The 15,928-nt window shown below is 47.3% G+C and overlaps 1 protein-coding gene across 1 annotated transcript in view; it reads right to left on the reverse strand.

Annotated features, from left to right (window-relative positions):
- KBTBD12 (kelch repeat and BTB domain containing 12) overlaps positions 1 to 15,928 on the reverse strand; it is a 526,200-nt gene that overhangs the window by 454,324 nt on the left and 55,948 nt on the right. Inside the window, exon 3 of the mRNA XM_085624402.1 lies at positions 12,657 to 12,930. Within this exon, the coding sequence (XP_085480528.1) occupies positions 12,657 to 12,930 (274 nt within the window). The remainder of the gene's footprint in view (positions 1 to 12,656; positions 12,931 to 15,928) is intronic.

Genomic DNA, 15,928 nt, shown 5'->3' on the forward strand with positions numbered 1-15,928 from the left:
TGATCAACCACAGGAAGCAGATCCATAGAACTACCTGGGCACCCTGAAATGATCAACCACAGGAAGCTGCTCCATAGAACCACCTGGGCACCCTGAAACGATCAACAGCAGGAAGCTGCTCCATTGACCACGTGGGAACCCTGAATTGATCAACCACAGGAAGCAGCTCCATAGAACCACCTGGGCACCCTGAATTGATCAACCACAGGAAGCAGATACATAGAACGGCTTGGGCACCCTGTATTGATCAACCACAGGCATAGGCACCCTGAATTGATCAACCACAGGAAGCAGATCCATAGAACTACCTGGGCACCCTGAAATGATCAACCACAGGAAGCTGCTCCATAGAACCACCTGGGCACCCTGAAACGATCAACAGCAGGAAGCTGCTCCATTGACCACGTGGGAACCCTGAATTGATCAACCACAGGAAGCAGCTCCATAGAACCACCTGGGCACCCTGAATTGATCAACCACAGGAAGCAGATACATAGAACGGCTTGGGCACCCTGTATTGATCAACCACAGGAAGCAGCTGCATAGAACTACCTGGGCACTCTGAAGTGATCAACCATGGGAAGCAGCTCCATGGAACCGCTTGCGCACCCTAACTTGATCAACCACAGGGAGCAGCTCCATAGGACCACCTGGGCACCCTGAAACTATCAACCACAGGAAGCAGCTCCATAGAACCACCTGGGCACCCTGAAATGATCAACCACAGGAAGCAGATCCATAGAACTACCTGGGCACCCTGAAATGATCAACCACAGGAAGCTGCTCCATAGAACCACCTGGGCACCCTGAAACGATCAACAGCAGGAAGCTGCTCCATTGACCACGTGGGAACCCTGAATTGATCAACCACAGGAAGCAGCTCCATAGAACCACATGGGCACCCTGAATTGATCAACCACAGTGTGGCAAGATTTAACCCTTCAGCTGCAAACCTCAACTACATTCTACCCTCCAAACTCCACATATTTATCTGAGACAGCTGTCAACACTTATAAATAAATAAAATTCAAGTAAACATGAGTACAAAATAAATTACAAATACAATATAAACACAAACCCATAAATAAACAAATGCAAATGCCAGGTGATGTCCCATAAAGCCCTTCTCTTGCTCACACTCTTTTCAGTCAGTAGGGGAGACAGCTTGGAGAACTATTGTGAGGCACAGGCATTACTTATCATAAATATAGTGACGACACACAGGTTTATTTGGGCGTTTCTTCAGAATCCAACATCCTTCTTTCACTTGCCTTTAATGAATGTGTTTGACAAAGCAACCTGTCAAAACTAGCTCGCATGGAGCAGACCTTCCGCTCATCTCCTCAGCAGCCTCCATCTCTAGTACATTGTGACTGTACTGCCTGCCCTAACCTTCTTTCCCGATGAAGTTAGAGCCTATGTCCTTATTGCACAAACTTGACTTCTCGACTTTCTCTTCTCCCTCCACCTGACCTCCTCACCCTCCTCTCGCTTCTGTTCTTTCCCAGGACCTCCGTATATCAGTACTTAGGGTTTCTGATCCATACGCAACCTTAGACCCCCTGCCTTTCTTTTCAGTACATTGCTGTTGTTTCCTGTCACTTGTAGATTGTGCTACAGCATTTTCCTGTTACCTACTTCTGTGTCATGACCAGCACTGATTGTGAGCCAGACTTTGTAATTTATCTTTCTAATATTCTTGTATCTTACACCTTGGCCTTCCTGTGTACCAGGTTCAATGTTATATGTTCTCATTTGCTCCTCTCTGTAGAGCAGCCCAATGCCCCTCAGCCTGGTTCACCAACAAACAAAACCATTAATAGAGTAAATATTACATTAAAACATGTACCACTGTCGCTAACTGTATACTAAAATGCATGTTGGTACACAGGTACATATTTCAAAGCATGCCCAAATAAAAAGCACCCCCCATGCTGCTGCACGTGCCATGAGCTCCTTCAATGACACATTATCCTGCTTGAAAGACTTCTAAAGGCCCTTTCAAGCACATACCATCTTCGAAACCAGCTCCATCACATAAGAAGCAGCAAAGAATAGCAGAAAAAAGTAACATCCCCTGAGGCAACTCATCCACAAGAAACTATAGCAGCACAAAAACAAATTACATGGGCGCAAATCTTCACCATCTTTATGCTTAACATATGGAACAAAGCGTCAGATTCATTCAGCTTTTTACCACTTGCAAACCGTCCACTTTAATAAATCAAAGAAGTTGCGACTGGCAAAAAACATTTGGGGGCTGATTCACAAGCCCCTTGCACCTCTTTTACGCTGCCGTTGCGTCACTTTTGTGACGCAACGGCAGCGTAAAGCCAGCGCCATGCTGCGGGGTATTTACAACGTGACGCATCTGGGAGATGCGTCACGTTGTAAAGCCCTGCGCCACATGTAGGTGTTCCGGCGCAGGGGGGTTGTTCCGGCGCAGGAACGCCTCCTAAAAGTGGCTGAGTGAAATCTACAAGATTTCACTCAGTCACTTTTAAGGCCATGCTGCGTCAAAACCCTGCGCCTGCTTGAAGCAGGCGTAAGGATTGATGCAGCATGTTAGGGATAGGGCACCCCCGAGCCTTGCTGGAGCTGCGTCGCGCTTGCGACGCAACTCCAGCAATGCGCCGCCTTTCCGACGGAGGATGCGTCACGCATCTGCCCATCCGAGCGCCACGGTGCGCCGCATTGTAAATGCGGCGCATCAGTGGTGGCGCACGGGTGGGCAGATGCGTCGCAACTCTTCTGGCGCATCTCTGCCGATTAGCAGAGATGCGCCAGACGTCATAAATCTGCCCCTTGATTTTTTTACTAAACACATTTTTCCATTTAGAATACTTTTGCCGAATCTCAGAATGTGTTTGGAAATGGGTTTCAGATTCAGTTTTCGGAAGGATCGTGTTTTAAACGTCCCTTCCAAATACCGAACCAATACCCTCTGTATCAAAGGTGTGCGAACACAATTCCGATCACAAACCATTGATCAGTTCCTGACCCCGAAATTGGGATGGGAACTCATTATGCAAAAGGGAAGAGCCCCCTTTACAGGTTGGGGTGTTATCTTCAGGCGAAGAAGGCAATGGTTAAGGGTACCATTGGCAACTCTCAAAGTTTTTTTAGAATAGATTTAGATTTTTTTTAAAGCAGTTCTATCTCCTTGATTTTGAAATGAAAAGACAAACATAGTGGTCTGCTGTCCCCAGGGCCGGACTGGCTGTAGCGGGCACCGGGCAATCCCCCGGTGCGCCGCACGGGTGGGGGCTGGTTTTGGGCCCCTGGGGGCCGTTTTTGTTACAGGGCCGTTTTTGCAGCATAGCTGCAAAATCGGCCCTGTAACAAAATCGGCCAAAAAACGGCCCTGGCAAAGAGCACGGCGGCATCCCCCCCGCCACACCCCCCACCCCCGCGGGGTGGCAGATGGGGGGGCAGCCGAGCACTTTGCCGGGGCCGGTTTTGATTCCCAGTCCGTCCCTGGCTGTCCCTTGCAGACCACCATCCCTGTCTTTACAGTAAACCGGAGCAGTCACAATTTTCAATCTGCCCAATGAACATTTGTTATTTTACCAGCTGACCTGACCTATTATTACATAGGTCTTTTGTAAGATAATTTAGTGGCTGCAAAACAAATATACAAATTGCAACAACTTTTTGCAACAACAGTTTTAGAGCGCAAGGCCTAAAATCCCACTGCGTGTCTGGCTTGTCACATCACTCCTGCAGCTCAGGAAAGAACTGAAAACACATATCAAACAGCAAATCAATCAATCAAGGCCCCCATCACAGCCATTCCCTGGGAGATTCAAGACATCCCCCCATGACTACAGCCACAATATTGAATCGTCTCCACTCGAGGGGGCATATTTATGAGAACTTTGCGGCACGGTTGCACCAAGCAACGTGGTGCATGTTTGACAAAAACCTCTAAGTCATATTTTTGAAGCCACGCAAAGCCACTTTCCGTGGCTTTTAATGGCATAAAAAATATGGATTAATGCAACGCAGCACAAATTGCTGCGTTGCATTACTCTGTGCAAGGGAGGTGTTGTGTGGGTGTCCCCACGCATCCCTAAATGGTTTTTAATGTATTTCCAGATTTACCAAACCTTGTAAACCTGGGCATGCACCAAAAGGTTACACCTCCCAGGAGAGTCATAATGAGGAGAAATATGTTTATTTCTTCAGTTTTCATTCTGCAGCACACATAGAAAGAGGTAAAATCCACTCAGGATTGTTTTAGTGCGGTATGATACCCCTTCCTGCACAAAAACAATCCTGCTTACAACAGGCACCCGTGCACCATGATGCAAGGATGCCTGCATTGGCACCAGACAACCAAAGCGGCCACCAGCGCAAGAGCAAAGGACAGGGATGTGCTGTATTGGGAAATGCTGCATATTCCTGCCCTTTCCCAGTGGCGCAGGGCAGCACAGCAGGGTGATGGGAGTCTGGGAGCCTGTGCACCAGGAGCAGAAGAGAGCACCGAGGCAGCGGGTGGTAGGTACATCGCACAGCCCATCACTTTTCCCTGCTAGCAGCCGCCACTACCTTTATGAGATACTGTCACCACTTCATTCCTGTTGTGAGCAAACCCCAGCATCACCTAGACGCAAAAAGTATGAGCTATCACTGCTGGAGCAACTATTGGTTAAAACATTGACAACAGTGAGGCCTGTTCTCTTGGGTGCATCAGCAAAACAAATATACTCCAGAGGTTCCAGAATTATGCTCCAGAACAGTCTTGGGGGAGGTGATAACATTGAACACTCTTCTCCCACACTGGGCTCCCTTCTCTGGCTCACAATCCAGACCTGAAAGGAGGCGCATGAAGAGTTCTACTTTCAATCAATGTTATCCGTTGAACCAGGTCAGTTGGCTGACACCACAAATGATGCACCAATGCCAAGGGTAATGAAGCACAAATAAAACATTGCTCTTGCAGGAATTATTAGGCTAAAATGAACAAATAATGAGTCAATATTAACAAAAAGGAAGAAATTGGTCAATCTTAACAAAAAAGACCAAAAATCCACATGTGCGCGCGTCTATAAGAGCGTGACTTTCATACTGAAAAGCAACGACTAGACCATAAGGCCAAAAACGTGAGGGCCCCTGCCTCCTCCAACATCATTGCGTGACACTCACACATGGTCTCAATCACTTTTGGCTTGGGGCGTTGTTGGAACCACGTTCTGATGGATTGTGTGACCGGCACCTCTTTATGGTATTTCTTTGGAGCTGAAACATTTTATTTCAAAGTGTAGTGATACTTATGGCTTTTTGACTCATTTGTCTTAACTCACATTTTCCGTCTTTGTAGTATGCAATGATTGATCTCGCAACTTGGCCATACAGGTTAGGACACCTTTGATTTTTTTAATGTATTCGCGTGCATGGGATCTGCGCGGTCCATCCCGCTGGTCATTCTATGTCTTAATTAGTTTAAAATCTGACTGCCTGCCAGCATAGCTGATATGGATTTTGTTTGCGCGCAGGACCCAAATGCATGCTTTGCAGGTTTGTGTATCCATGGTCCTCCATTGCAAATGAGGAGTTCAGGAATGTCTTCAGAATGTTTGCTCTGGATTTTGGCAAATCTACATGATGCAACCTCACGTTGTTTTCTTGCATGGACTGATACGCCACCTAGTCACTTGCCTCAGCCTCTTAGGCCACAAGATGATCCAGGGTACACATTGACTTGTGTGCTATTTTTTGCACCTTTATGCACCCATAAGATTGTCTCTCATAGGCACTATCATCAACATGCCTCGCAGTTGGACATTTTCTTGTGTGGATTTATTCCCCATGATTCATTGTATGGGTCTTTTATTTCTTCTTCCTCTATTCATAGATTCTAAGCCATCTTTCTTTGAGACTATTTGATCCCGATTGATCTGGTTAGGTAAGACAGATTTGTTTTCCACTGCTACCTGGTAATTTGTTAAATAGATTCAGACTGATTGTCCTTGTACTTCACTCTGTAGGTCGCTTCCAGTCTGTTGTCCTGATGAAGACCCCAGATGATTGGTCTGGAAAGCGGTCGAAATGTCGACACTCCTTGGGCCTACCCATATCTTTAATTGAAGTACTTTCAAACTAAAATGCTCATATCATTGGGTTTGTTATTGATTCACTCATGTATCCCAGGGGATATTGTAAATACTGATGGTTTTTGTGCCTTTTCTGTTATTCTGTATGGCTCACTGTATTTCACTTGCAATGCACCGTCACTTGGATCGCCTATGTTTGACTACATTATGAAGATCAGTAATCTACGTTTGATGATTCAAATATATAATCGACTATCCTCATTCATGTGCATTTTTGCACTTTTTTTATTAAGATTGGCCAATTTCTTCCTTTTTGTTAAGATCGCCCCTTTACTTGCTTTCACAAATGAGATACCCGCGATCTTTAGACGTCATTCTTACTATTGGTCAACATTGTGTCTACCAACTACTGGGTGGCAAAACATTCATTCCTAGCCCTAGGCACAAAAATACAGAATGATATACCTTCAGACTTTAGAGTGATTCAAGATCCGACCTCTTGCAAGACTTTCCTAAAGTAGTTTGGCGAGTATTTAGGGACTTTCACATCAGATGTTTCCCATACCTCTCCAAGGCGATACATGAGGAGGTGACCACCCTATGAGTTCCCCCTTGCCACTTGCCCCTATCAATTTGGCACCTGCAAGCCTGGCACCAACTCCGACAAAGTCTAGCTGTTCGGTCCACGACATTGGACATGGCACCTGGGCAGATGAGTCCAGGTTTGCTGCTGAACATCACAAGCAGGCAGAAACCATTTCCACAAAGCTGTCTTTGCTGCTATGATAAGTTCACTGAGAGCGAATCCCCAGGAGCGTATTCAATGCCAGAGGATTCTCAGCGAATTCCCAGCAAGTAATGGAACATGTTCCATTGATTCCCCGTAAACATTGAACGCAGAGACGAAGCACAAAAACACCATAAAATATTTGACCCAGATGTCTGCAGGCATCATCTACATAGGAATAAAACTGGAACCCTACAGATGACTACAGGTAGCTCAAGGCCTAAAGAATATAGTAAAAAGAAGATAGGAAAAGGAGAAGCTACTGTTTGATTTAGTAAAATCTTGGAACCAACATGACCACCATCTTCCAGCATCCTTTGTCCAGCCATCAAACCAACTGTGGACATCAAAGTGTCTTATTCCGAGGTACACTGTGTCCAGACAGCTGTGAAATGCAACCTCTTAGCTGCTCCTTATCGCCATTCTCTGCCCAGTGTGATGAGCTAAATAGGGATGAACATCTACAAGCTCTGGTGGCTCCAGTGCAGTGAGGGCTTTTTGAAGAGCAGAGACCAAAACCACCTCATTAGGTGAAGGTAAAACTGAAGAAAACGTTTCCTATTGTTATTCTAGGAAACTCAGTATGTTGGTAGTTCTGTGCTGTTAGGACAGCACACTGCCTGCACAACACTATAGACACATCTGTACTGGCAGTCACGAGCAGCAAACCAGGCAAGGTGAGCAGACAGGGACCTCCAGACTTCTGTGGGTGGTCAATGTGGACGCGCTGCTCCAAAAAACGAACACGGTGCTCAATGCTTGGGCAGTCACTGCCAGTTATGGACCACCCAAAGAACACTTATACTCAGTGTGGCCCGCGGCCCCATGCAACCCAATGGTCCAATGTTTGAAGCCCTTCAGCACCTGCACGTTTCAGGACCAAAACTGATTTGCATATGGCAGGTCGCTGTCTGAAGTGGCTTATTAGGCAAAACAGAATGGAATGAATGCAGCCCTGAGCAATTGCCAATGGCTGAGATAAATTCAAGCATTCTTTCCATCACCTTGATGTTTGTTGGGTTTGGGGTCATGGCTGCATATAGAGATTGCTATGGAGTGGTTTTTCTGGGGGAACTGGGGTCTGCAGCTGCTTTTCTCTGGGTCCTAGGACTTTTGCCACTATCAGTCGGGAGGGGTTTGCAATGATTCCGAGACAGCTTGCTCCCTCCATCTTAAAGTGCGTCAATCCATCAAACAGCATTTGTGAAGCGCAGCACTGTCATGCCTAGGGGTATCTGGGCGATGTGTCTCAGTCGAAGAGCCAGGTCTTGAGTCTCTTTCTGAAGTCTGCCAGCGAGGGGGCTGTACGGAGCTGGAGGGGAAGGTCGTTCCAGGTCTTGGTGGCGATGTGGGAGAAGGAGCGGCCCCCGCTGTGGCTGTGACAGATGTGGGGGGGGTGCGAGGGCGAATCAAGAGGAGCGCAGGTGTCTAGTGGGTTGGTGGAAGCTCTGTCTTCACTCCTCTCTTTACAACGGTCAAGTTAAAATCTTCTATGACCAGGGCGCTGATATTAAAACTGATGGGAAACAGAGGTCCCTTACAAATGTACTACACATGGAGCCTGCGGCTATGCATATCCCTTCACGTGTGTAACTGAATGATCTCTTGCACAGGGGGGTCTGGTGCTCAGGACTATGTGTCCAGCGTGTTCTTGCTGGCCTGTGCATACGCACTTGCACTTATTGTGCTTGCGACTATGTGTCCAGCTTGCAGGCCTGTGGGTGCGCACTTGCACCCTGAATGGCTAAATCCAAAGCCAGTCTGCCATTGCAGGCTTCTGTGAGCGCACTGGCTCCGAGGGTACCAGGGTCTATATGTCCAGCCTACTATTTCAGGATTGTGTGTGCATTAGGTAGAGTGGAATGGCCAAGTGTGTTTTCACTACCTAAGAGGCTTGATCTTTCCATAGGCTAACCTGGGGTAGAATTTGACATTACTTCAGGCTGCAACGGTGGATTGCAGTGGAACAGTCTCATGATGTTTCCCATCAATGGAGTCACAGTGCCAAACACTTTCTAATGATAAAGTTGGTCTTGGCATAACTCGCTTAGAAATGCCCCTTATAGAATATGGGTATTTCTATGTTCTAAATCTCTTTGTGTGGCTTGGGGCCTGGCTCCAGTCGATACCGGAGGCCAGGGGAGCACATCTGTGTATTCCCAAAAGGCAGCTACACACCCTAGGCATGCCCTGGAACAATAGACCTCTGTAATTTGAGGGCCAGGCAGAGAAGATTGGTAGGAGAGGTTTTGTGATATCTAGCCTCTTGGTCCGGATCATGGCCTCACTAAAGATTAAGATCTACATTCCACGGCCCCATGGCAGACAGGCCTGAAATTTAGAGGAGACATCTGTGGTTCAAAGGGAAACCCCCTGAACCACCCCATAACATCAAAAGCACACTTCATTATGACTACTGGTGCCATCCTACAGCAAAGGGTGAGATCAGCTTGTAGGGAGGCGGGACTGGAGAACCCGGACTAAGCGGTGCACACTGCCAGAGGAATCTGTTGTGCTCATAGAGGATAGCTCTCCAAATAGTGGCGGGCCTGGGCTGAAGACCAGCTGAATTGTGGTGCCCTGAATTTGCTCTCCAAGGCCCCTTGGCAGGCCTCCTGTTCTCCATGAGATCTCAAGAACATCAAAGATCTCCTACAAGGGGCCTATACCATCTACCTGTGACATCTAGAGAGCGCTGCCCTTGCAAGTGCCTACTTCGGCTGCTGAATCCCAACACGCAGCAAGGTATGGGTGCTGGACTAAGAACTGTGTCTGGAGACCGGATTGCCTAGTGCAGAGCCCGAGAAATCTTGCCTGCATTTAAGGTGTGTTGTTCCTGTACCACAGAAACCCCAACACTCATAAGCATCTTGTTGGTGGTGAGCGAATTCACCAGTTGCTAGGTCACCCACGGCCTCCTCTGTTGTTCATGCCGCATCTCTCTCATGCATCACGCCGACTCAATGTTCATTGCAGGTGGTGTCCGATTCACAGGATGCAACCCTCGGAGTTGGGGGTGTACCCGTAGTACTGCCTAATTCTACCTCATGTGGTTCTGCTTAACTTGTGCCTGTGTGTGTGACCAGACTGGTCTGGTGTAACCCAAATCAACTTTCATGGGATGCAGTGCCTCATTTCCAGGGAGGTATGGAATTTGCAACACTTTGTTGTGTGTAACCGGAATTGCCTGGTGCAATCCATATCAATGTGCACTGGTCATTGTGCCTTATGACCAGGGAGGTACGGAATTTGTGACTCTTTGTTGTGTACGACCGCAATTTCCTGGTATCACCCATATCAACGTGCACAGGTCATTGTGCCTCACTACCAGGGAGGTGTGGAATTTGCAACTGTGTGTGTGTGTGATTTGAAGTGCCTGGTGCAACCAATACCAATGTGCACCAGACCTTATGCCCAGGCTGCCTGGGTACGACCCTGATCAACGTGTACCTGACGAGGTGCCTACTGCAACCGAGAGGCTACCCTGCGTTATTCCCCATTCATCATTGTTCCCTTCCTGACCCTTATCTTGGCAGACAAACAAGCATATCCTCACCGAGCCCCACACAAAGACATCATGGTGGCAGGTAGTAGTAAGAGAGAGATTGACTGGACTGGAGGAACGCTGCCGAGACAGTTTGTAAGCGGCTCCAGAGACTACATGACTCCCTTGTGTTTTGAGACCTGTGGGTGACTTCCTGAGTGGTGGCCAAAGCACAGTTGTTTACATCTACTTTTTAATTAAACTTGTTACTTTCTCCACCTGCTCCTGAGAACCCAGACTGAGTGGGACCTGGGGATTTTCCATCTGGGGTTATCGGGCAGTCAGGGTGAAGTGGAGGGTGGAGGGAGGTTTAGGCCACGGGGAGTGCAAGAACGTTCCATATGGACTAGGCTGGTTTCCGTGCACCGTCTAGCGGAGCGGATTGAGTGTGTGTGAGAGACACTGTGTGTACTGCTGGTGTTTCATAACCTTGGCCAGCAGTGTGGTTTTCTAAGTTGATTTCATACCAAAAGCGCCTCACAGTTGACACTGGTTTTACCCGCGTGGTCCCGGTCCGCAATGATTCCACCTCGTGCCTCTTTCATCCACCACCACGCCCTCCTTGCCCTTTATTACTCTCTTCTAGGTTTCTTTCATCCCTTCTTTCTCCCTTTGTCACTACTTTCCTATATTTACCTTCATCCTTCCTTCTGTCTCTTCTGCCTTTGTCTCTCTTACTCTGGGTCAAAGTCTGAAAATAAAAAATAAACCCTGATGGACCAGGCCTATAACCACCTACTCATATTAAGCACTGCCCAGGGGGCAGGCAGTACCTGAGTAGCAGAGTCCGAAGGATGAAGGCAACACTGGTGAGCAAGAATGTAAGCTGGGAGAACAAGGAGGAAGGGAAGTAGACAGCATCTGTTGAGTTAAGAGAGAAGCAGGTGGCAAGGAGGAGAAGACAGGGTATATAGACAGATTATAGGAAACAAAACATTGTGGAACAAAATATCATGTCAAGAAATGGAGGACAAAAATTGTGTGAAGGTAAGTTTCTATAGGTAAGCAAAGTTTTACTATATATAACTCCACATATATGTACCTTGACGATATATATATATATATATATATATCTTCAGGGTATATAGATATGAAGTTAGGAATAGTAAATCTATACTTACCTATTTACACTTACCTTCTCAATGTTTTGGTCCTCGATATTTTTGACACAATATTCTGTCCACACGATATTTTTGTTTCTGATGTTCTATCAGTGTTCCGAAAACAGGCAGGGAAGCAGCAATGCCTGCTGGAAGGAAAGCAAGCAGCGTTCAAGGAGCAGCAGTGACGTCAACGTAGACAACCACAGAACGCACTCAGTCTCCACTCCAGGTGCCTGTTGAAGCCAAATCAAAAGTCACTCATGTCAAACGTGTACCCATTCCATGGGTATGAAGACAATATGAAGAGAACACAAGCTAATGTGAAAAAGGCTTTACAAACCAATCAACCTATGGAAGACTCCAACCGGATCAAACTTCTGGGAAGGGAAGAGAGAACTTCGAATTGCAGGAAAGGCGGATACATGTTCCCAATTCAAACGATTACCATTGGGGAATTACAAATGCTGCATAGATAAATATTCAAAGTCCCTGAAATATGGTTCAGCCCATTCTGGTTTTTAGGGACCAGGAAGAGACCCGATGATGAAGCATGCAATATCTTATTGGGGTTGTTGATGTGTAAAAGACAACGGGCTATCACTACTAGTGCATTTTAAAACCCAATTCGAAAGACCAACTCTGTAGGGAGGAAGGAAATGAGGTGAAATGGTGCTCATATCTAAACAAGTACTGACAAAGCCAATGGGCTTGCCTTTAATGTGCGAATACAAGTAAAAAGCATATGTACATGCTTGTGTTTGCATGTGCTAGCACATTAAAGAGCAATATTTTGACTTTGCCAATTCATAGCGAGGGGACCGTACTTTCAAACGAGGGATAGGTGAAGTTGGTAGATTATAATACCGATTTTAACGAGATGCAGCACACTAGAAGCCCAAAGCAATCCACACCCAACACAAGCCATAAAACACACAACTGTATCAGTGTGTGGGTTTAAAGGGGGTCATCATTTGTAGTGAATAAAATACTTCTTTTTTCCCAATCCTGTACCATTAACAATCACCAGCAATAGGCATTCTAGAATGTTCATTTGTTTGATGATGTCACCTGGGGTTTTGAGATCTATTGTGACATCATTCACCAGATGTCCCCTCTCAGGCAAGCAGGCAAGCATGGAAGCTTCCACCTGCCTGAGCAGTTCTCACCTGTGGGGTCCACCCGCCCATCACATAGAGCTTGTTATTGAGGGTCACCACAGCATGGCAGGCTAGCGCGATGGGCAGCGGGGCGACGCCCCTCCACTTGTCTTGCTCCACGGAGTACTTTTCCACACAGTTTGTAACGTTGTAGCAGCGGTTTTTCATCTGCATTTGACCTCCTATTAGATAAAGGTCATTATGGACAGAGCCCAGGGCATACAGCTCTCGAAATTCAGCCGAGGAGAGCTTTTCCCAGACATAGTGCCCTCGCTGGTGGTACCTACAAGACAAATACATCGAAAGATGAACCGTGGGTACACAGGGCCGCACTCAATACTACACATCCAAAACAATTGTAACATTTCTGTCCTGCTTGAGCCAATAGCATAGCAGGGATGCCATGGACTCTGCTGCAGGCAAGGGAAATGGCCCTTTGACTGCTGTTTGGAGTAGTAAATATAGCTATTATCAGGGTGCAATGGAGCCCTCAGGATTCTGGGTCCTGGTGCCACTGCACCTGCTGCACCAATGGCAGCCACGCTCCTGTTTGAAGCATTGACGTGGCCCTTATTTAAGGCCTGAGTCAGAGTGCATTGCCAAAAGCAGGCCTAAAACATTCAGGGGATAAATTTAAAGCAAGGAATTCAATTGTTTTTTTGCACCAATTAAGGTCCAAATTTACTAAGGTGAGGAAAGGGCATTGGTTTGTCTCTGAGTGGCACATACCAATGCAAACAGGTGATGCGATCTACTACACATTATTGGGTCCCCTGGAAGGAGCTCAAGGTTGTGATTGGTGCTGCGGGTGGGTGGGTGCCGGCCTTTGTAAAACTTCAGCAGACATGCTTCTCCCATGCAAGCGGCACTTCGAAATGTTCCACCCACCAGTACCGCAGCTTCTCTCCAGCCAGGGACTGTGCCAGTACTCTGATGGGCAATCAAACTACACAGGGCTTGGCCCATAATCAATACGGCTAGGCCCTAACAATCAATGAACCAGCACGAATGCAGAGACTGATATCATTTCATGGATCACTCACTCCTGAGATCACACACACCTGTTATGATCAACAGCAATGTATTACTTTTTTTCTTTGCTTTTTCTTTTGATCTGCACTTTTTTCAAAATATGTTTCAAAACATCAATTTATCAACACTCTTTTAAACATACTTGACATTACACACAAAGGAGGACATCAATTACATCTACAAATATGAAAATAGAGAAAACAAAAAAAATGTAAGCGTATGCCTGGTTGGGTGCGGGTGAGTGGGCGGGGTGGGGAGGAGTGGCTAGCCCAATGTTATGGGCGCTGACCAAACCAGTCATAGCACTCTCCGTTTTCTCCATGCAGGCTGCTGCGCAGCCTTCATGAAGAAAATGGCCTCCCCATAGACGCCTGTAAGGACAGCGTCCCAGCCAATCACAATGCTGCCATTGCAGAGTTGTGATTGGCTTAGGGGAGGAGAGGGAGGCTGCCTGCTTCCTGTGAGCAGAGAGAGAGCAGGAGACGTGATGCGGGAGTCCGGGACCGGAGGCGAAGGTACGTTTTTATTTTTTATTTTATTTTATTATATTAACCCCCTCCCCGCGTGATCCCCCTGCCCCACACCCGCGAGTCATGCCGACCGCGACTGGGGGCGAGTAAGCGCTGGGCGGGAAAAAGACCTTGCAAAAAACCACAAAATATTATGTAACTTTTTTCTGTCTTTAACCTTCACGTATGTACATGTAAAATAACACACAGCTTAAATGTAAAATAAATGCAAGTTAAGTTAATCAGTGGGAAATGCACTATCATGCTTTATGAAACGTCTATTAGTTAATACACTGCAGAGGTCTGTGTCTGTCAGCAGACATCCACGGAATTGGATCCTGGTTGGAGCAGTGGACAATAGTTAGCGGCTAACACAGGCCCTGCAGCCCCTGTGGCCCAGGGGGCCAGTGTTGCGCCCCTTTAAAAAGTTCACACTTCACAGCTCATCTTGTAACTCCTTTCCAACACAACTCAAAAAGAATTAATCTGTGTCATCAGGGACTTCTTAAGGATTTTGGGGGCTCTGGGCCAAACGTATATTGGGGGCCCCTGTTCGGAAGAGCTTTAAATTTATGATCCAGTTTCAGCTCTTTTGTACCCTCTTTGGCCAGGTCATTGACAGTGCACAAGAACACGCCCAAATTGTAAATATGTTTACATCTAATATTCAGGCATAGTGATGTGTGTTTCTAGTGACAGCCGCTACTTAAAGGGGTTGGCGGGGTGGGGAGATGGGGGGTTAAATCAAATGACATGTTTAAAAAAAAAACTTTCCTGCAGGCTGATCACCGCCTCTCGGTCCTCTTCGGCTCCTCGATCGACAGCAGGAACCAGGCAGCACACAGGCTCCCAGACTCCCCTAGCCAATCATGACGCTGCCCTACAACAGCGTTGTGATTGGTCTGAGTGCCGTGGTTCAGCACTCAGAGAGGGAGTGGGTGCCTGTGCATGTTCTCCACCCAGGCTGTGCAATACAGATGGTGGAGAACATGCAAAGCATGCATGGCGGTTTGGTTGGCCCAAGACAGCCGGCCAAACTGTCATGTGCATTTACGGCCTGATTATGATGCAGTCTGAAACATCTCCAACCGCATCGTAATATGCCAGTCGGATTCCCTTCCGACCGCCTCATTACGATGGAGGCAGTCGCAAAGGTATCTGAATGGTAATTTTGTCTGGCTTCCAACGGCCTCGGAGAGCCCGTGCGCCAGTCGGAATGCGGACAGTAATCCCAAGGGCGGCTCTTTACACCCCTGGGATTACGATATTGCAGCCTTTCCGTGCTGGCCTTTCCGACACAGAAAGGCTGTCGGAACTCGACTTTGGGGGCCCCCAGCAGGGCCCCCTTGAGTGCATGACCTTCGGTTGGAGGCAGAGGGGGCACCTATGGTTCCCCTCCTGTTGACCCCTTACAGGGTGCAGCGGGGTGCAGGGATGAACTGCACCCCCTATTTTACAATGGGAGCATGCATTCCGGCCGGAATATGTGCTCCCAATGTAAAGTATAGAAATGCGACCGAACAGCGTTTGATCGCATCCTAATTAGTCGGTCGGGACCGCCGATCGGGTGTCAGTGACCGAGACGATGTCGGGTGGAGGAAACTCAGCCCGACATCGTAATCAGCCCCTTAGAGTATGCTCACCACTCCTCTCCCTGGCCCCTGCTCTGGCCAGCCCAACCCTGCCTCCACCTAAGCAGAAACGGAAAACTAAAATGATAATACCATTCATTAGTATCAT

Source organism: Triturus cristatus, chromosome 9, assembly GCF_964204655.1.
Source record: "Triturus cristatus chromosome 9, aTriCri1.1, whole genome shotgun sequence".
Taxonomy (NCBI): domain Eukaryota; kingdom Metazoa; phylum Chordata; class Amphibia; order Caudata; family Salamandridae; genus Triturus; species Triturus cristatus.